At 44.0% G+C, this 21,923-nt stretch overlaps 1 protein-coding gene across 4 annotated transcripts in view; it reads left to right on the top strand.

The window, feature by feature from the left end:
• The first annotated feature begins 7,155 nt into the window (after positions 1–7,155).
• ANTXR2 (ANTXR cell adhesion molecule 2) overlaps positions 7,156–21,923 on the top strand; it is a 362,866-nt gene continuing 348,098 nt past the window's right edge. Inside the window, exons 1-2 of one of the 4 annotated variants that reach the window (XM_040325040.1) lie at positions 7,156–7,237; positions 7,999–8,184. In XM_040325040.1, the coding sequence (XP_040180974.1) occupies positions 8,042–8,184 (143 nt within the window). In that variant the 5' untranslated portion in view covers positions 7,156–7,237; positions 7,999–8,041. The other 3 variants (XM_040325021.1, XM_040325013.1, XM_040325030.1) reach the window with 3 other exon arrangements.

The raw sequence follows: 21,923 nt of genomic DNA, 5'->3' as shown, positions 1-21,923 counted from the left end.
AAGTCAGTGATTACCTGCAGTGATCACTGCTGGATGCACACAAAGTTACATATTTTGCTTCAAAAGCAAAGTAGTATTAAAGTATCTCCTTATATTTGTGGTCAGCAAGAGAAGTTCTTCCGTACATTGGTAGTCAGGGAGAAAAGGTTACTAGGTTAGTAGAAGAAGTGCTACATTTGTGATCAGTGATTACTTACCTACTTGGCCTAGTTACATTGAGACTGGTGTGGCAGCAATCAGGAATGTTGTTGCTGGATTACACTGATCTAGCATAGCTCTCAACTGTCCCTGATTTTGAGGGACTGTCCCCAGGGCCGCCATCAGGGGGGTACAGGCAGTACACCTGTAAGGGGCCCAGTGGTCCCCAGGGGCCCAGATGGCATCCCCCCTTTTTTGTATTCTTTTTTTTTCGTCAGCACCCAAAGCCCCCCAAATCTCTAAGGGGCCCGGTGGTCCCCAGGGCCCCGGGTGGCATCCCCCTTTTTTTTATTTTTTGTAATTTTTTATTGTCAGCACCCAAACCTCTTAGGGGCCCGGTGGTCCCCGGGGCCCCAGATGGCATCCCCCCTTTTTTTTATAAAAAAAAAAAAATTGTCAGCACCCAAAGCCCCCCGACCTCTAAGGGGCCCTGTGGTCCCCGGATGGCATCCCCCCAGCTTTTCGATTTGTGGCGCCCCCCATTCCCAATTCGTGCCCCCCTGCTTCTCAACTTGCGACACTCCCCTCGCTTCTCAACTTGCCTCACCCCCCGCTTCTCAACTTGCGACACCCCCCCTTCTCAATTTGCGGTGGCAGTACCCCCTGCCCACAGTTCTCTGCTCCAGGGGGCCCATGCCTGAAGCTGTGTAAGGGGCCCCAAAATTCCTGATGGTGGCCCTGACTGTCCCTGATTTGGAGCAATGTCCCTCATTCCTCCTCATTTGTCCCTCATTTTGGTCTGATTTATATAGATGTATATAAAATGCACTTTTTATCTATCAAAAAGTGTTTTCCAATGTTTTCCAGCGCTAAACCTTTCATCTGATTTCAAAATTGCTACATTTGTAAATTCTACGAAAGGAAAAGTAGTGGTATAAAAAGCACTTGTGGTTTTACCAATCTTGTTTTTTTGTACTATTGTCATTTAAGGGGGTGTGGCAAGGGATGTTTCCTATGCCTGCATACTTTTGCTGATAGGTGTCCCTCATTCCCATCTCAAATATTTGGGAGGTATGGTCTGGTGACACTGGGATTCATGTGGTGACAATCAGGAACACAGTTGCTGGTTTACACTGGTCTGGTGACACAGGCCCTGGTGTGAAAGTGATCAGGAAAACTAGTGCTGGCTGCACTGGTTGAGTGACATTGGAACTAGTGTGTAGGTGATTAGGAACTCTGTTGCTGAGTCTGGTGAAATGTGTGCTGGTGTTCAGTGATCAGGGGGACTGTTGCTGGTTTACACAGGTCTAGTGACACTGAGACTTGTGTGAAGGCAATTAACCTCCCTGGCGGTATGATTATTTCAGATTTTAGGTGCTGAAAGCGGTACCATTATTTTGCAAGGAAATTTGGCATTTTACATTGTAGGCCTGTAATTCTTAGGAATAACTCACTTAAATCTGTCCAAACAAGAGTCTAGTAGACATCTCGGGTATGAAAAAGTTTGAAAAACAAAATCATAAATTATAATATAATAAATAATTACAAATAATTATAACAAATAATAATATAATTTTAATAAAAATGATTCAATAATGTAATCAAATCAAAATCACTGAAATTTGCTCAGTTGCAGAATTGTCGCTGTCATTACTTTTATTCTTTTATGACGAATTTCCCCACAAATCGCTATCGCTCAATTCTGCAAGTGATTATAATTTATTATCGCTGTTTTCTAGCTGCTCTAAAATCACGTTTGACATAAAGGGACACTTTTGGTTGCTATGGACAATCTACAGTTTGCAGGCAGAAAGAACAGTTTTTATTATACAACAGTACATGTAGGGCACTGGGCAGACCACTAGGGACAAGGGGGGTGTGTATTTTTTACATACAGTACTGTAATCTGTAAGATTACAGCATACTGTATTGTGTTTATTTACTTTTTTGAATTTGGCGCCGTTCTCCGCCCCCGTGCGTCGTAACGTCACAGGGAACGGAGATCGGCGGCACACAGGGACACTGTGTGAATCGAGCGAGGACCCGCTCGCTCACACAGCGGGGAGGCATCGCAGAATCCAGGGACAAGGTAAGTAACTTTGTCTGTGGCTGCTGCGAGGTGAGCCCGAGTCTGGCTCAGGGATACCGCTTTTGGTACAGAAATCTTACCCCGAGCCAGAATCGGGAATACCGTCAGGGGGGTTAAGAAAATGTTTGCTGGCTTACAGTATACTGTATGTGGTAACTCTGGTGACACAAGCCCTGGTGTGGAAGTGGTCGAGACACATGAATAACAGTGAAACGTAAAAAAAATTGGAAAAATGATTCTGTAAAAAAAAAAAGTTTTATTTTTTATACATGTTTTTTTTTATACCTGTGGAAAAACTAATAAAGAATATGGAATAAAAAAAAAAAAGAAAAAATAATATAGGCCCGGATTCACGTAGAGCGGCGCATAGTTATGCCGGTGTAGCGTATCGAATATACGCTACGCCGACGTATCGCAGAGCGGCGAGCACAGTATTCTCAAAGCAAATGCTCCCAACGTTGCCCCAGCTTAACATAAATTCGTAGGCATAAGCCAGCCTAATTCAAAGTAGGTGGAAGTGGGCATGATCCATTTAAATGAAGCGTGACCCCATGCAAATGATGGGCCATCCCGTGGACGCATCCCAGTGCGCATGCTCAGAATCACGTCAGAAATACTCCCTAAGATACGTTGAATCACTGCCTACGACGTGAACGTAACCTACGCCCAGCCCTATTCACGTACTACTACATAAACAACGTAAAATACGACGGCTGTTCCCTGGTCCATACCTTAACATGACTTACACCTGCTTTATGAGGCTTAACTTTACGCCGGACGTACGACTTACGTAAACCGCGTATATTATTGCGCCGGGCGCAAGTACGTTCGTGAATCGGCGTATCTCACTCATTTGCATATTCAAATCGTAAATCAATGGGAGCGCCCCTTGCGACCAGCGTAAATATGCGCCCACGATACGACGGCGTAGGAAACTTACGTCGGTCGCAGGAAGCCTATTTTCAGGAGTATCTAGTTCTGTGGGCACGGCGCACAGATGCGACGGCGCACATTGACACTTACGCGGCGTATCTCCAGATACGCCGGCGTAAGTACTACGTGAATCCGGACCATAGTGTATACAATTGCGACACAAATCATATTGTAATTGAATGTTATTAAAAATTACTAGGGCTGTGGAAATTAACTATTAATTCCTCGATTAATTGTTAATTTTTTTGATCGATCAACATTTTTTTGATCGATCAAAATTTTTTTGATGGCTACTCACCTCTCTGTCGGCTTCCGGGCCTTCAGGGAGTTCCGTCGGAGATCCGGTGATGTCACAGACACCGGCGGGGCTTGCCGTGTCCATCTGAAAGGCTCCTTTGCTGTGCCTTCATATCTGCATGCCGGCAGGACCTTACTATCTGCCACACACAAGGGCTGTTACACTTCCCTCTATCAACCTGGGATTCTACAGCCATCCACTGGAAGTTGTGATAGTTCCCTTCACAGGACAACTACATGCCGACGGACTGATGTTAACCTCTCCTCATCTGGATTCAGCAGTGGTATCATTGTATACATTTTTATACCAGTATCATACTTAGCTACATGTTTTTATGACGGCTTTTGCTACCGTTTGGTATTACTCACACCATTTTTACAGTTTATGTAGCTGCATCGATTTTATCTCCAGTGCAATATTTATTTTGTTACCTACTTAAAGACTATAAAAGTTTTAATGCTATTCCCATCAAGCGCTGCCTTTGTGTGTTTTTTGTATCCTTCTATCCATTTTCCCAGTGGTTGGTAGCTGCACTGGGAATCAGCCTGCAAGGAGATCAGCCAAAAGTAGTTGGATCTGTATGTGCTTTATAATTAATTGAAATTAGTCGATTAATTGATAATAAAAAAAAAACGATTAAACGAACACAAAATTTGTAATCACTAAAAATTACCTTTCCTTTTTAATCTGCAGCCGCTGTAATTTTCAAAAAAAATGCAATGCAATATGGCTACCTGGAGATGTTCTGTACACAGAGGGGCAGATCCCGCCGGGCGTAGCGTATCTAAGATACACTACGCCGCCGTAACTTATTTTTTTTTTTTCAAATCCACAAAGAATGCGCGCCATAAGTTACGGCGGCATAGTGTATCTTTTGCGGCGTAAGGGCGCGCAATTTAAAACGATGTGATGGGGGCATGTTTTATGTAAATACGTCGTGACCCGACGTAAACAACATTTTTTTTGAACGGCGCATGCGCCATCCGTGGGGGTATCCCAGTGCGCATGCTCGAAATTAAGCCGGAACAAGCCAATGCTTACGACGGTGACGTCATTCTACGCAAATCCCTATTCGCAAACGACTTACGCAAACAACGTAAAAAATTCAAATTTAGACGTGGGAACGACGGCCATACTTAACATTGAGTACGCCACCATATAGCAGCTTTAACTATACGCCGGAAAAAGCCGAACGCAAACAACGTAAAAAATGCGCCGGCCGGACGTACATTCGTGGATCGCCGTAACTAGCTAATTTGCATACTCGACGCGGAATTCAACGGAAACGCCACCTTGTGGCCGGCGGAAAAATGCACCTAAGATCCGACGGCGTACTAAGACGTACGCCTGTCGGATCGATCCTAGATGCCGTCGTATCTTGTTTTGCAAATACAAAACAAAGATACGAAGCAGGAACTTTAAAACTGCGTGGAGTATCAGTAGATACGCCGGCGTAATTCTTTTGTGGATCTGCCCCAGAATGTGTACAGATCATCCCCCAGAAACATAATTTCCTGCTTTTGTGATTGGCTCACTGATTTTCCCAGAAGTCTGCACTAAAATATAAGTCAGATATTAGGCCTCCCCTGCAACATTTATGAAGACATACTCCCAATAGGAAATCATGTTTACAATAGGAGAGGTAACTGTCAGCGCAGATACAAAGTACATGTATAAGTAGGGGTATGGTGATTAGTCCATTACAAATAATAGTAACAGGCAGTTCAATGGTTAAAAATGCAGGTGATTTGGCTGTTTAATGGTGGCTGCTGTCCTCAGAGAGCTGACTCTGTGGTAAACAAAAGAGGGGTAGAGAAAGGAAGCGCCACCTAAGTGCAGTAAAAAAATATATATATAAATAAATAATATACTATGCTGTGCAAGGGATACACATAGTGGGTGTGCATACACATATACATATGCATGCACGTGTACACATACAGGTATGCATCTAAATGTGTAGAAGAGGCGTGAGAAAATGCATAAATGCACACTTACATACACAAAATACACACATTAGCATATAAGGGAAGGAAGGAGGATAAGACATATCTACACAAAAAAGAAAATTAAGTTCACAACAATGTGTGAACCTCAATCTCCTCGTTCAACCCCCCAGGGGCAAGAGTGCCCAGGGAATATATCCAATACGTTTCTTTCTGACACAGGCGTTTGTACCGTTCAGCGGCAGTGTAGATGGCAGGGATGGACTCAACCACCCACACCCTGAGACCTGAAGACTCCACACATTCTGCTATCTTCACTTCTAAGCAGCCCAACAAATAGTAAAATATATTGTGTTTTTTTCAAAATTGTCGCTCTATTTTTGTTTATAGCCCAAAAAATAAAAACTGCAGAGGAGATCAAATATCACCAAAAGAAAGCTATATTTGTGGGGGAAAAAAGGACGTCAATTTTGTTTGGAAGCTGCGTTGCACGACCGTGCAATTGTCAGTTAAAGCGACGCAGTGCCGAAAGCTGAAATTTCGCCAGGGCAGGAAGGGAGTATATGTGCCCAGTAAGCAAGTGGTTAAAGTGATGCAGACCCTACAGCTTTCCTCATTAGTGTCCTACAGGTGCACAGCTGATTATTGAATTATGAAACTACTCCCATTAGATTCACTTTCCCACATGGGCACAGAGAAACACACATGGATTTCTTCAGAATAAGGTAGAAATGCAACTAAGTTTGTTAAAATCCTTGCAATGTACATAGATCACCCAGACGGGAATGTTTTTTTCTCAACAAAAGTGGAGTTACGCTTTAAAGAGGAGTTCCACCCAAAAATTGAACTTCCTCTTAACCCACTCCTCTCCCCCTTACATGCCACATTTGGCATGTAATTTTTTTTGGGGGGGGGAGTGGGGGCTTCAGGAGAAGGGGACTTCATGTCCCACTTCCTCCTTCCGCCGAGGGGCTGCAAAGGCGATTAAGCTTAATCGCCTTTTGGCAGCCCCTCCCTGTAGGCGATCGCCTAGGACACGTCAGGTCCTAGGCGATCGACTGTCAAATCAAACAGCGCAGCGCCAGGCCGCGCGCGCATGCGCAGTGCCGCTCATGCATGCGCAGTGGGTGCCCGGCCATGAAGCCGAAAGCTGTCACGGTTGGGTGCCCACAGTGACAATGAAGACGCCGGCCGGGGAGGGGGGGAGAGGAGTGGACCCCTGGCTGGCGCGTCGCTGGAACGCTGTAGCAGGTAAGTGTCAGTTTATTAAAAGCCAGCAGCTACACTTTTTGTAGCTGCTGACTTTTAATAAACTTAAAAAATGGATCTATAGAGGCGCATTGCGGGCGGTATTGCCGCGGTTTCCGATTGTTTTCAATGGTAAGGAGCGGTGAAGGAGTGGTATACATGCTGCTCCTCTCACCGCTCCAAAGATGCTGCTGACAGGAGATTTTTTTGTCTCCCGCCAGCGCACCGCCTCAGTGTGAAAGCCCTCGGGCTTTCACATTGAGTCTGCAGTGAAGGAGTTTTTCAGGTGGGATAGCAGCGCTATTTTTAGCGCTGTACCGCCTGAAAAACTCCTCAATGTGAAAGGGGTCTTAGAGAAGTGTAATTCTTCATTTTTCCATTTTTGCAATATCTAGCTTTTGTTATTTTTTTTTTAAGTGGATCTAAATGATGGACTATTTGTCCCTCCCTGGCCACCTCACTTCCTGCTATCCTCCTAACTTTGGCTTGGCCAGGACCTAGCAGCGTCTTCAAGAAACACTGGGGTCTGCAGGCTGCACATGGACAATGTGATGTGAAAGCACATGGTAGAAATGCTGTGGGCAGGTAAGAGGAAAAAAAAAAAAATAGGAATTAATTTTGTTTATAGGAATTAAGTTTTTACTAATTTTGTGTGTCACAAACTGTATAAGCATTCAGCTGACTTATTGTTGTTGTAATAATGTAATACCGAACAGACTTCTGTGAGCAGTGATTTTGCATGAGGTTAGCCGCTAAGCCAGTCTTAGTGTTGTAACTGAGCAGAGCTAGAATTGTGTGTGTAAAGTTTTGGGTACTTTAAGCGTGCTGTTAGCAGACTACTCCCACCCCTCCCAGTCATACACTCAGCACTGTACTCCTATCAGATCACTCACAGCTGCAGGAAGCAAACCACCGGATTGCCTCTTTCTATATAAGGTGAGAGAGACAAGGGGGGGGACTAACCGTCACCAACTGCAAAAAAAAAAAAAGAACAGGGGAAATCATCCAACTACTGACACACAAAAAGTCAAACTTGTGGCAAGGATTGAAAAGGAACACTGAGCAGGAAACTGACACACCAGAGAGCTCTGTTGTCATCCGAAGACCTCTGGCTGAAACGCACAGCAGGGAAAAAGAGACGGTACAAAGCAGAATGAGAAGCAGGAAAGAAAGGGGGGAAAGAGAGAAAAGGCTGGAGGGACATATGGAAGCTTAGAGGACGAGGGTTATTAGTCTGTGTGTGTGTGTGTGTGTCAGATGTGTGAGTAAGAGAGAAACGCTTCTGCAGAAAGGAAGAACTCAGAAGACTGTTCCTAAGGCTGTTTTTCTTTTTTCACTTATTGCAGTACTAAAGGATCCCCGCCCGTGTGAGAAGATAAAGGAAAAACAATGAAGAGATGCAGGACTGGGGAGCTCCTAAGGCTCTGGAGGATGCTATCTCCGATACTGCTTCTACTGTCTTGTAGTCCTCCCCTTATGGCTGAAGAGCCTAACTGTCAAGGAGCCTTTGACCTGTACTTTGTGCTGGACAAGTGAGTACAGATTATTAAGGCCTTAAGACACCTAACAATGCTATCATCTTTAGGCTCTGAAGAGGTTAATAACTGATGCAGCATACTGAGATCGAAGCATCCTCCCTCTGCTATGCTGATCTCATTGTGCATGTGTGTGTGTGTGTACTGTATGTGTGTATCCAATTTCCACTACTCCCGTGAGTGCATAAGAGGTCAGGCAGATGTTTTACCATGGAACAGGCATTTGTCCCTAAAGTCACGCCATCTTCCTCTATACACAATAATAAAAAAAAAGTTCAGGAAAGGTCTATTACCACTATAAATATTTAATCACAATGCTTTACAGAAAGCAGTGACATCGTATTTGAATAAAAGCTCATTTGTGTCATTCAAAAGTAGTATAGGTTTGATGTGATTCTTCTGTAAGCAAACTGTGATTTGTATAGATGTACTGTATATATTTAGGAACTAGGAAGTGCTCCTAAGTATGTACAGTATTAACCGTATATATATATATATATATATATATATATATATATATACATATATATAAAAAGAAAGCCCTAGGGCTGACGCTGCGCTATGTAGTGATTGATAATTGTGTGTAATAAAGGGTGAACAATTTGTGAAAGAAGCAGCTAGCACCTAAGTTTGGTACAAAAAAAATTAAATATAGATAACCATTCAAAAAAGTGCAGCGCTAAAGTGAAAAAAATTATTGGCACATAAAAGAACAAATAAATAATGAAATAAGTAAAATATATGACCATGGTTAAAAATTTACAAACACAGCGATCAACAAATAAATGTACAAATAAAGTGATACTATATTGTAATAATAAAAACAGAAAAAAAAAAAAAAACGAGTGTTGTGGAGAAAAAAATAAAGAAGAGTCCCATCCGGATTCTATTAAGAAAAGTCCATATTAAAGGCGATCTTTCAAAATAAAAAAAAAACGTGTCTTCAAACACCCAATAGTGTAGTTGCCTGCTTACCAAAAAGCGTGACTGCACATAACAGTCTCCCCAAGTTCAGGGACATGGGTCTCCCCAGAACCAATCAAGGACAGCAACTAATAATCCGAGGGTTGCATGGATGGAGGAAAGAACCCTGGCACCTATTTTATATATATATATATATATATATATATATATATATATATATATATATATATATAAGGAAAGAAAGAAAGGAAAAAAAGAGAGAGAGAGAGAGAGAGAGAGAGAGAACGAAAGAGAAAAAGAAAGAAAGAAAAAGAGAGAAAGAGAGAGAGGGGAGAAGATAGAGAGAGAAGGGGGAGATGGAGAGTATGGGAGGGATATAGAGAGGTAGAGAGAGAGAGAGAGAGAGAGAGGGGGGAAGAGAAGGAGGGATATAGGGAGAAAGAGAGGGGGAAGGAGATTGAGGAGAGAGAGGGGAGAGGGGGGAGAGAGAGAAACAAAGAGAAACGAGAGAGAGAGAGAGAGAGAGAGAGAGAGAGAGAGAGAGAGAGAAGAAAAAGAAGAGAAAGAACAAAAGAGATAAAGAAAGATAGTAAAACAGAGAAAGAGAGAGAGGGGGAGAAGGGAGAGAGAGAAGGGGGAGACGGAGAGTATGGGAGGGATATAGAGAGGTAGAGAGAGAGGGAGAGAAGGAGGGAGAAAGGGAGAGAGAGAAAGAGGATAAGGGGAAGGAGATTGAGGAGAGAGAGAGAGAGAGAGGGGAGAGGGGGGAGAGAGAGAAACAAAGAGAAATGAGAGAGAGAAGAAGAGAAAGAGAGAGAGAGAGAGAAGGAGAGGAGGAGATAGAGCGAGAAGAAGAGAGAAAGAAAGAGAAAGAAAGAAAGAAAGAAAGAAAGAAAGAAAGAATAAGAAAAAAAAGAAAGAGAGAGAGAGAGAACAGAAAGAAAGAGAGATAGAAAGAAAAAGAAAGAGAGAGAGAGAGAAATAAAGAAAGAAAGAAAGAGTAATATGATATGATATGGAAGGAAGTTAGCTGTGAGTCAAATTTTTCATTGTTAAAGTGGTATGAAAAAAGGGATTGGAAAGCCAACAGGTTGCGTTCTAGGCCCCTTTCACACAATCGTTCTGATCAGGTTCGCCTGTCAGCTATTCAGGTGAACCTAATTGGATGATCCATTCACTCCTGTGGAGCGACAGGTGTAAATTGACTTGTGTCCATATATACCCATCTACCGCAAAATGCAGTAAAAATGCATATGCATTTTTGATGCATTTTCCATTCATTTCAATGGGGAGGTGCGTTTTTGGAGTGCTTTTTACTTTGCTCCAAAAATGCAGCATGCAGGACTTTTAAAAGCGCACAGTGTATTGGTGTGAACAGTTCCATAGGATTTAAAGGATACATTTTTCATGCATTCTTGTTCCGCATGTAAGGCAGAATTGAAACTTGTGTGACTTGTCATGCAACTTTGGACATCAAAGTCTCATGACAAGTCGTTCCCCATGTTTTACAATGATACCCATTCATACAGTATATGCACAACTTAAAGTTGCAGCAACTTCAAAGTAGTTCATGCACTACTTTGGTCTGACTTTTATGCAACTTGAGGGCCATAGACTTCACCTGTGTTAACTTTTAGAAGTTGAATGAAAGTCATACCTGAATGTTATACAATTCAACTTGTGTGCAAAAAATGTCCATTATCACTGGTCAAAGCCAAAGTCGTATCCAAGTTGCATCCATCCAAAGTTGCACTCCAAAGTCGGCGCAACGTTGGAGATGTACAAGTGTGAATGGAGCCTTAAAGTGGAGGTTCACCCGAAAACTAAATTTTTAACATTAGATTGATGCTCATTTTGTCAAGGGGAATTGGATAGTTTTTTTTAAATCGAAGCAGTACTTACCGTTTTAGAGAGCGATCTTCTCCGCCGCTTCCGGGTATGGGCTGCGGGACTGGGTGTTCCTATTTGATTGCCAGGCTTCCGACGGTCGCATACATCGCGTCACACGTTATTCCAAAAGTAGCCGAACGTCGGTGCGCAGGCGCCGTATAGAGCCGCACCGACGTTCAGCTTCTTTCGGCTACTCGTGACGCGATGTATGCGACCGTCGGTACGCAGTAATGGGGAAATCAAGGTTTCAACCCGTGGCTGCAGGAAAGAAAATCGATCTGTCTTTGGCCCACCTTAGACAGTTGTCACTGCAACAAGTGTACCCATTAGATTTCCCACTAGTATTGTTTTAGTGACCGCTCCTGTCACTTTGGGGTTAATTTTCTAAAACTGGAGAGTGCAAAAACGTTTTGGCTTTAGGTACATTTTAAGCCAAAAAAAAGCTCAGGCGGACCGGTATCAATCTACTGAGCCTTCCAGAGTAAAAGTTATTGCTGCTGATGGGAGAGGCAAGAGGATGTGTGGGCTGTGTGACATATTAAGTGATATATTAAGTGAAGGGACAGTGATTCAGGGGGTTTGACCTTTTAGTTTCATACAGTCCAATCTAGTTGTATATGGTCTGTTTAAGTATGCCTACCCCCCAAACACTGGTATCCATGTAGCAGGGTCCTTGATGGTTCTCCATTATAGTTCAATTTTATACATAATTGGCCAGGCCTAAATATCCATAAAAAACATCCAATGCTTCTAAAATAAGTGAGAAAAAAAAGAGAGACCACAGGGGGCAATGGGAACACTGAAAGAGGCTCTTTTATATGTATCCCTATGCTACATAAGGCCCCAGCTGTGTTAAACTTCCCATGATTTCATGGAGGGGAAGCATCTTACACTATATTTGTGTCATGAGTTTACACAATGCTCTCTTTGTCTTCTACTTTCCTTTAATCACCATTTCCAATCCTCTGTTTCTGCTGTACTTGATATCAGCTACACTCTAAAATGACTTTTGTTTAAAAACATTAAGATTTAGGGCAATAATTGCATATTTAAACTGCTGACAATCAGGGCCGTTTGAAGGAATTTGGGGGCCCCAAGCAGCAAAATGGGGGCCCCCAAGCACCCCCCCCCGCACGCAAAGCCTATGTTAGCGCTACACAAATTTTTTACACCCATGTTCTTACTCCTCCCCTCCCCCCTAGTCCCTATGTTTTTCTATTCTCACCTCCCCTACTTCCCTGTAGGCTGCCGCTGTAGTGTGGCCGAGCTCCTCTTCCTCCTGTCAGTCCGGTGTTCTATCATTATGGGCCCACTCAGTGTGCACTTCCTGTCAGTCCGGCCGGGAACAGGAAACTGAATCTCCTGTACCACGCGCGGTACCCTGACGGACTGACAGGACTCCAGGAGGAAGGAAGAGGAGCTCGGCCACGCTACAGCCTGGGAATGGGAAGTTGGGGCCCCAGGCCAGCTCGGGGCCCCAAGTAATTTTTTGTTTTGCCTGTCCTGTAGCGACAGGCTTGCTGACAATATGACGGCCAATAATCTGCAGTCAAACTCATTTGTGTCCAGTGAAATTAAAGCTGAATTCCAGGCATATGTAAAAGACCCCAAAAAAATGCATTACTTTTTACTTCCTGTTTTGGTGACAATGTTGTCACGAAAAGAGGAAGAGAGAAAAATCTCCAATGTGGACAAAATAGCAATAAAACGCTGTTAGGGTTGCAACAGCAGTTAAAGACTGAGGCCTCGTACACACGTCCGAGAAACTCGACGGGCAAAACACATCGTTTTGCTCGTCGAGTTCCTTGTGAAGCCGCCGAGGATCTCGGCGAGCCAAGTTTCCTCATTGACTAACGAGGAAATAGAGAACATGTTCTCTATTTGGCCCGACAAGATCCTCGTCGGTTTCCTCGGCCAAAAGTGTACACACGACCGGGTTTCTCGGCAGAATACGGCTCCGATCGAGTTTCTGGCTGAATTCTGCCGAGAAACTCGGTCGTGTGTACGGGGCCTTACAGAGGTTGAAGATACAATGAAAGAAGCTTCTACTCTGACACAGTTTTCAGTGCTGGGTGCAGTGATATATTCAAAGGTGTCTCCTGCCTCCCAGTCATGTGATGTGTAACATCATTTTTAGAACAATGCCTATGAACATTAGATCACAGTTTCCATCTAAGTTTTCCACCCCTGTAGCTTGTTCAGTCTGTAACAAACTCACCTCTGTCCAGGACCTTTTTATCACCAACTCCTTTAACCTCCAATGGGGTTGATTTACTAAAGTGCAAAATCTGGTGTAGCTGTGAATGGTAGCTGATCAGCTTCTAACTTTAGCTTGTTCAATTAAGCTTTGAGAAAAAAAAAAAACTGGAAGCTGATTGGTTTCTGTACAGAGCTGCACCAGATTTTGCACTCTCCAGTTATAGTAAATCAACCTTTTTGTGTTACTGAAACCTGGCTTAAAGAATCTGACCCTTCCTTTCCTCTTCTGGACTCACCCTCCCAGACCCAGTAGACCAAAGAGAGGTGGGTTTGGAATAGCCTTGTTTGAAGCTAACTAGCCTCCCTGGCGGTATGATTCTGTCTGGAATTACGTACCAAAAGCGGTACCATTATTTTGCAAGGAAATTTGGCGTTTTATACTGTAGGCCTGCAATTCTTAGGAATAACTCACTTAAATTTGTCCAAACAAGAGTCTAGTAGGCATCCCATACAGTATACTGTATGTAATGTGTTTGTAATGTGTTTGTTTACTTTTTTGAATTTGGCGCCATTCTCCGCCCCCGTGCGTCGTAACGTCGCAGGGAACGGAGATCGGCGGCACACGGGCACTGTGTGAATCGAGCGAGGACAGCGCTCGCTCACACAGCGGGGATGCATCGCAGGATCCAGGGACAAGGTAAATAACTTTGTCTGTGGATGCTGCGAGAAGGTAAGCCACGCCATGCCGATGCACGCTCTGCACATCTACCCTGAGCGTGACTCGGGGATACCGATCCTAGCATGGAAAAACCACCCCGAGTCACACTCAGGGATACCGCTAAGGAGGCTAGTATTGTTTATTTTCTCTGGTTGCTTTGGGAATTACTGTGATCGATCAGCCTCCTGGACCGGCATGAAGGTCGCGTGATGACTTCTCTGTTTAGCTACCTTACTTTATCCCCTCTGAAATTCCCACAATCTCTCTCGTTGACTTCAACATCCCTGTTATTGTAAATACTTTAGCTACTTCTAAACATATTAGCGTATGCCCTTCTTTTGACCTTGACCTTGTATTCTTCTACTGTTGTAGTCCTTGCAAGCTCTTCAACAATCCTTTTTCCTCTCTCTGATCACTACCCTATTAGCTTCACGCTCTTGCTGTTTTCAACCTCATATCCCTCCAACCGCCAAACAGTTAACTATAGAAAACAAAACCAAACAATTAAAGTGGGCCAAAATTATCACTAAAGGCTTGACTGGTCCTGGTGGCCTTATGCCCTGTACACACGATCGGTTCGTCTGATGAAAATGGACCGATGGACCGTTTTCATCGGACGAACCGATCGTGTGTGGGCCCCATAATTTTTTTCCCATCGGTGAAAAAAAATAGAACCTGTTTTAAATTTTTCTTATGGTTAAAAAAACGATAGAAAAAAAAACGATCGTCTGTGGGGAAATCCATTGGTCAAAAATCCACCCATGCTCAGAATCAAGTCGACATTCTCGGAAGCATTGAACTTCATTTTTCTCAGCACGTGGTTGTGTTTTACGTCACCGCGTTTGACACGATCGGATCATTAACCGATGGTATGTAGGCAAGACTGATGAAAGTCAGCTTCATCGGATATCTGATGAAAAATTCCATCGGTTCGTTTTCATCAGACGAACCGATCGTGTGTACAGGGCATTAGGGCTCTGGTAAGTGCATTTTTAGCATCACTAGCGGTGGAGCACTTTTTCTGTGTTATTTTCTAGAATCACCCACACAAGAGCGCAGTGGATAGGATGAAGTATACAGAGTATACAAAGAAACACCCGCATGAAGCGCTACACCATAAGGACGGTAAACCACAGTGTGGTCAGTGGTTAAAGAAGTTTCACTAAAACACAATCCGTGCAGCTGTCAACCACTAAGGAGACATGGGCAAAAAGCAAAAGAACAAAAACATACAGCGCACAAGGGTTAAGTGAATGTCACTTTATAGTCTGTAATGTGTGGAAAAACATATATGCATGAAAAATTGAAAAGTTGAAAAAAAATTTGAAAATTTTTTAAAAAAAATGGAAGTAGCCACTAATAGCACACAGGAAAAAAGCACATTAAATTTTTTTAAAAATACTAATAACAATAGTCCGCATAACATAAGCAGCAGTTCACGTGGAGATGGTAGAGTGAAAACACATACACTTCGGGGGAGATGTTTAGGAGTGAATCCAAGTAGTGTGCATACACTTGTATGCAGAGGTAATGCAATACCTCAACAAAAGCAGCCGCTTCTACGTCTCAATGCAGGGAGATGGAATCCGTTGGTGGGATGATGACAGCCACACTGGGAGCAGATGTAGAAGTTATATCCATGCAGAGATGGATACTGCCGTTTAAAGACCACTAGCTCAGGGGCTGATGGAAAGGAAACCTTCCTCGCAAACAGAGATCTCCAGCGGCAGGGGAAGTCCTGGAGGGGAGCCACCAAGCCGGTTCAGTGACGCAGCCGCGTCACACGGGAGCGAGGAAAGGGGGATGGTAGCCTGATGGAGTCACACAGAAAGCAGGAGGTGTCCGGACACCTTCGATCCAGCGTCAGGTGACTCAAAGCACCAATCAGTGTGGGCAGAAAACGAGCAGTAGAGATGCTGGCGCTAGTGTCACTGAGAGGATTTCCCGAGTGTCGGCACTACACATCAGCTGCAGTGTGCTTGCTGCAAACATATAGGGGCATCAAAGATTGTACTGGTGAGCCGTGACTGACATGTTTCGCGTGCCAAGACGCTTTATCAAAGTCCGGACACCTCCTGCTTTCTGTGTGACTCCATCAGGCTACCATCCCCCTTTCCTCGCTCCCGTGTGACGCGGCTGCGTCACTGAACCGGCTTGGTGGCTCCCCTCCAGGACTTCCCCTGCCGCTGGAGATCTCTGTTTGCGAGGAAGGTTTCCTTTCCATCAGCCCCTGAGCTAGTGGTCTTTAAACGGCAGTATCCATCTCTGCATGGATATAACTTCTACATCTGCTCCCAGTGTGGCTGTCATCATCCCACCAACGGATTCCATCTCCCTGCATTGAGACGTAGAAGCGGCTGCTTTTGTTGAGGTATTGCATTACCTCTGCATACAAGTGTATGCACACTACTTGGATTCACTCCTAAACATCTCCCCCGAAGTGTATGTGTTTTCACTCTACCATCTCCACGTGAACTGCTGCTTATGTTATGCGGACTATTGTTATTAGTATTTTTAAAAAAATTTAATGTGCTTTTTTCCTGTGTGCTATTAGTGGCTACTTCCATTTTTTTAAAAAATTTTCAAATTTTTTTTCAACTTTTCAATTTTTCATGCATATATGTTTTTCCACACATTACAGACTATAAAGTGACATTCACTTAACCCTTGTGCGCTGTATGTTTTTGTTCTTTTGAAGTATACAGAGGGTTAAACATTGAACTGTATTAAGTATACCAAGGGTTAAACATTGAACTGTATTGTTAAACCCAAGGGCTTGCTTTTTGTGGCTTTTTCATTTTTTCATTTGTTTATTTATATTAATTTTTAATTAATTATTTTCATGTTTTTTTTTATAAGCCTGTTTATTGATTTAGTATTATTTTTGTTATACAGGTTTTTCAATTTAAAATGGTTGATATTTTTATGGCTTGTTGATGATATCTATGTTGAACGTATATGTTTGTTTAACATAGATCACAAATGCACATTTAGGCCGCATTCACACCTGAGCGTAGCGTTTTCGGTTGTTTTTTTCCGGCGTTTTGTCACATGTTTTGTCGCGCGTATTAACAGGTATTCGTGCGTTTGCATACAGCGTTGTCTGACGTTTTTGAACTTTGTCGTTTTTTATTTTAGCCAATAGGAAAAATGCTCATCTCTTTCATCATTTGTTGCTATGTTTGTAGATTTTTTTTATCTTCTTCCTGGGTCAATATTCTATTTCACATAACAGATTAAAGTGACAAAACGCCCTTAGAAACGCTCGTTGTCGCGCTAGACGCTTAAATCAAGCGTTTCTATGGGAATACAAACATTCAAAAATGCCCAAATCAGCCCAATTTGTGCGACAAAAAAGGGTCGATAACTTGTTTGAGCTTCAGGCGTTCTGCTTCAGGCGTTTTGGAGTGGATATGTGAACCATCTCCATAGAGAATAATGGATTTTTTCTCCTCTAGCGTTTTATAGCTTCAGGCTACAAAACGCTCAGGTGTGAATGCAGCCTTAGAGGAATAGCGCCTACTTTAATTGTTTGGTTTTGATTAATAGAGTGTTTCACACTTAGAGGGGCAGCTGTGACAAAAAATACATTTTTTTTCACAGGTGTATATAAGGTTGGCGACATTTATATAAGTTTTAAAAATCAGTTACCCATAGAAACCTTCATCACTTTAATTTCCTCTTCTATACTACACACAAAATTAGTCCAGACCACTACAATTCTGGCAAACAGACAACACCAGGCGTCTAAAAATACACAGCTTCACTCTGAGTGTCTGTGGTGTAAATGTTCATTGTAAGTCCCAGGAATGACTTTACCCAATAAAAATCTGGTCTCTAAAAATACAATTCTTGCTTCCACTCTGTAAAACAGACCTATTTTATCTCTCTCATTAATGCTCTCTCAGGCAGTCCCCATCAGCTCTTTTCTACCTTTAAATCTCTATTTTTCCCTCCACTACCTCCACCCACTAGCTCACTCACTGCCCAGGAGTTTGCCAATCAATTCAGAAATAAGATTGATGCAATTTGTGATGGGATCTATTCTGTGCAGATATCTTCCCCACCTAACATTCCATGTCCACCCACACACAAATGTTTCCTCTTTTAACCCTGTTACCAAAGAGAAGGTTGCTAAACTTTTTGCTAATGCCCAATTAATCACCTACAAACCCCATCCTCTTGGCTTCCATGACTTTGCTTTTTGTTGGTTCTCCTTTTATCTATCTCACCACAAGTTCATTGTCACTTACAACTCTCCCTCCTCCTCTCCTCTTTCCTTCAGACTCCCCCTACGTTCCGTCCTCGGACTTCATCTATTCTCTATCTACACCTCTTTTCTGGATCAGCTGATAGCCTCCCTCACTTTTAAATACAATGGGCCAGATTCAGGTACAATAGCGTAACTTTCAACGGGCATAGCGTATCTCAGATACACCACGCCATTGTAACTTACAGCGGCAGGTCCTGTATTCAGAAAGAACTTGCGCTGTAAGTTACGGCGGCGTAGTGTAACTGTGGCGGCGTAAGCCCGCCTAATTCAAATCTGGAAGAGGTGGGCGTGTTTTATGCTAATTACTCGTGACCCCACGTAAATTAGGCTTTTTACGAACGGCGCATGCGCCGTCCATGAACGTATCCCAGGGTGCATGCTCCAAATTACGCCGCAAATAGTCAATGCTTTCGACGTGAACGTAACTTACGCACAGCCCTATTCGCGAACGACTTACGCAAACATCGTAAAACGTAAAAAATTTGACGCTGGCCAGACGTCCATACTTAACATTGGCTACGCTTCATAGAGCAGGGGTAACTATACGCCGGAAAAAGCCTTACGTAAACGACGTAAAAAAATGCGCACGTACATTTCCGAATCAGCGTATCTACCTAATTTGCATATTCGACGCGGAAATATATACGGAAGCGCCACCTAGCGTCCAGCGTAAATAAGAGACTTACGCCGGTCGGAGCTTAGGGAAATCTATGCGTAACTGATTCTAAGAATCAGGCGCATAGATACGATGCCGCACACTCAGAGTTACGAGTTACGACGGCGTATCTCCAGATACGCCGTCGTAACTCGTACCTGAATCTGGCCCAATGTCTATGGTGACGACACCCAAATCTATCTTGATACCCTTCAGTTCACCCCACCAGTCTCCTTGCGCATCACTAATTTACTAAATGATATATCAGTATGGATGTCACAACACTTTCTTAGGCCCCTTCCACACGGAGATGGATCCGCTTGCTGCGGTCCGCCAGCTCAGTGGGAGATCTCTTCGTAAATCTCCACTGAGCTGGCGGACGACAGGTCCCTCTCTGCTCACTGAGCGGGGAGGGGCTTGTCCAGAGCCGATGTCTCCTATGGAGAGATCGGATGAAAACAGACAGCATGTCCGTTTTCATCAGATCTCACCCGATCTGATCCACCATAGACGGATGGCAACGTATCGCCATCCATCTGATTTTAGCGGATCGGATTTCAGCGGACATGTCACCTTTGACATCCGACGCTCCATAGAGATGTATGGAGCCGTTCAGGTCCGCTGGAAAAACTGACAGGCGGACCTGAACGGCCCGACCGTGTGAAAGGGACCTTAAACTGAATCTATCCCCCCATTTGGTCTATGAGAGGTATAACATTGCCAGGTTTTGCTTTATCACAGATTATTTTGCTAACATGAGTGTGTATAATTTTTGGAGTATTTTTCTATGTAAATATGTATTAATTCTATTGCTATGGATCTGTTGGTACTTTGTTGCAAATTTATTTATAGCACTCTTAAGCAACTCACGCTGCTCTCTCTGTCTCCCTCCTCACTGGACAATGAGAGCAGCGAGAGCCATTGGTTTCTGCTGCTGTCAATAAAATGCAGTGACCAGGCAGTGGCATCACTAGGGTTGGTGTCACCTGCTGCAGTAAAACATGATGTCACCAACCCCCTGAATTACAACATTTTTAAAGTTATTTTTATTATTTTTATTCCAATTTTTTACAATTGTAAACATCATTTCTATTTATTTTTTACATTTTTAAATTATTTTTTACAAATCTTTTTTTGCAACACTGTTGGGGGCAGTGGTTGAAATAGTATGGGTCTAAACAGACCCCTAACATCTCACCTTTGAGACAGAGAAAGAAATTGAGGATACCGATTCTTCAATTCCCTTTTCTGTACCCTCTGCTGCACTGAAGGTGAATGAACAGGAGACAGAGGTTGCTGTTCATTCATAAACTGAAGCATAGTAAACACAGTTATGAATAGATAGGGGAGCAATGTGTACTGATCACTCACTGTGTCCAATTCAGAAAAATAAGGGACCGGTAAATTATATATTTACTGGCCCCTTCCCCCACTCTCCAACCGCCCGCAGCAGCCAGTGGGTAAGTGAAGCCGACTGCACTGTGGGGGGGGGGGGGGAGGGGGCCCGGGCACACAGGGGGGGATCAGATATGGGCAGTACAGGGAGGGGGATTGGTGTGGTGGGACAGGAGGATAATTAACCGCTTAACGACCGCCGCATGTACATATACGTCGTAAAAATGGCACGGGCAGGCAGAACGACGTGCCCGCACGTCGCTGCCTTTCCGCGGGTCGGGGGTCCGATCGGGACCCCCCCCGGTATATGCGGCGGTCGCTAAGCCTCAGGGAGCGATCCCGGGATGAGGGCGCGGCTATTAGTTTCTAGCCGCCCCCTCGCAATCGCTCCCTGGAGCTGAAGAACAGGGAGAGCCGTATGTAAACACGGCTTCCCCGTGCTTCACTGTGGCGGCTGCATCGATCGTGTCATCCCTTTTATAGGGAGACACGATCGATGATGTCAGACCTACAGCCACACCCCCCTACAGTTGTAAACACACACTAGGTCAAGCATAACTCCTTTAGCGCCCCCTGTGGTTAACTCCCAAACTGCAACTGTCATTTTCACAATAAACAATGCAATTTAAATGCCTCCACTGTGCAGTTCGTTTTGCACAGAGTGGCCCCGATCCACGTCTTCTGGGGTCCCTCGGCAGCTGTCTCTGGTTCTCCCCGCATGAACTCATCACATTCATGTGAGAGAACTCGCATGGTAATGAGTCCATGCGGGCGCGCTCCCGTGATATAGCGGACGGCCATAGCCGCTCACTGTATCACTCGGCCCCCGCCCCTCTGCGCGCCACGTCACTGGATGTGATTGACAGCAGCGGCAGCCAATGGCTGAGCTGCTCTCAATCCATCCGCTCTAGCCAATCAGCGACCAGCCTGAGCGGCGAAGAGGATCTCAGGACCGAGCGCTGGATTTTTGAGGGGTCAGGTAAGTAAAATGGGGGCTCGGGGGGGGCGGCATCATCAGATGTTTTTTCACCTTAATGCATAGATTGAATCCAATCATGTGCAAGCAAAATGCATTCTTTTGCTTCCTTGCTCGTGAATGTTTACCTCATTTACAATGCTCTGGAGCAACTGCCCTTGCAGGGAGCAACTGTACTTTGCAAATTGCACAGTCTATCTGCCTTTAGTAAATCAACTCCACTGTGTCTGTGTCTCCTCCCCCAGCAGCTTAAAGCTTGTGGGAGGGAGAGGGGGAGAAACCAGCTTTCAGCTGCTGGAGAAAGAGGCACAAACACAGAGGGGTTGATTTACTAAAGGGAAATGGACTGTGTACTTTGCAGAGTGCAGTTTTACTCTGCAAGAGCAGTTGCTCCCATGCTTATTAAATGAGGTGAAAAGGCAAATGGACTGTGCACTTTGCAAAGTACCCTCTGCAAGTGCAGTTGCTCCAGAGTTTGGTAAATTAGGTAAGGCATCACTTTGCACAGAGTACCCAATCACGTTCAAGGAAAAAAAAAAAAATTTGCTTACACATGATTGGATGGTGGAAATCAGCAGAGCTTCTGCTCATTTACTAAGCTCTGGAGCAACTGCATTTGCCTTTTAGTAAATCAACCCCAGCGTATCTGTAATTGTCATAGCGACGCCACTGTGACCAGGGAGTGGGGGATAGGACCAAGCTGCAC

The sequence above is a fragment of the Rana temporaria genome, chromosome 1 (genome assembly GCF_905171775.1).
Source record: "Rana temporaria chromosome 1, aRanTem1.1, whole genome shotgun sequence".
Taxonomy (NCBI): domain Eukaryota; kingdom Metazoa; phylum Chordata; class Amphibia; order Anura; family Ranidae; genus Rana; species Rana temporaria.
This window is presented reverse-complemented; position numbering and strand designations above follow the sequence as displayed.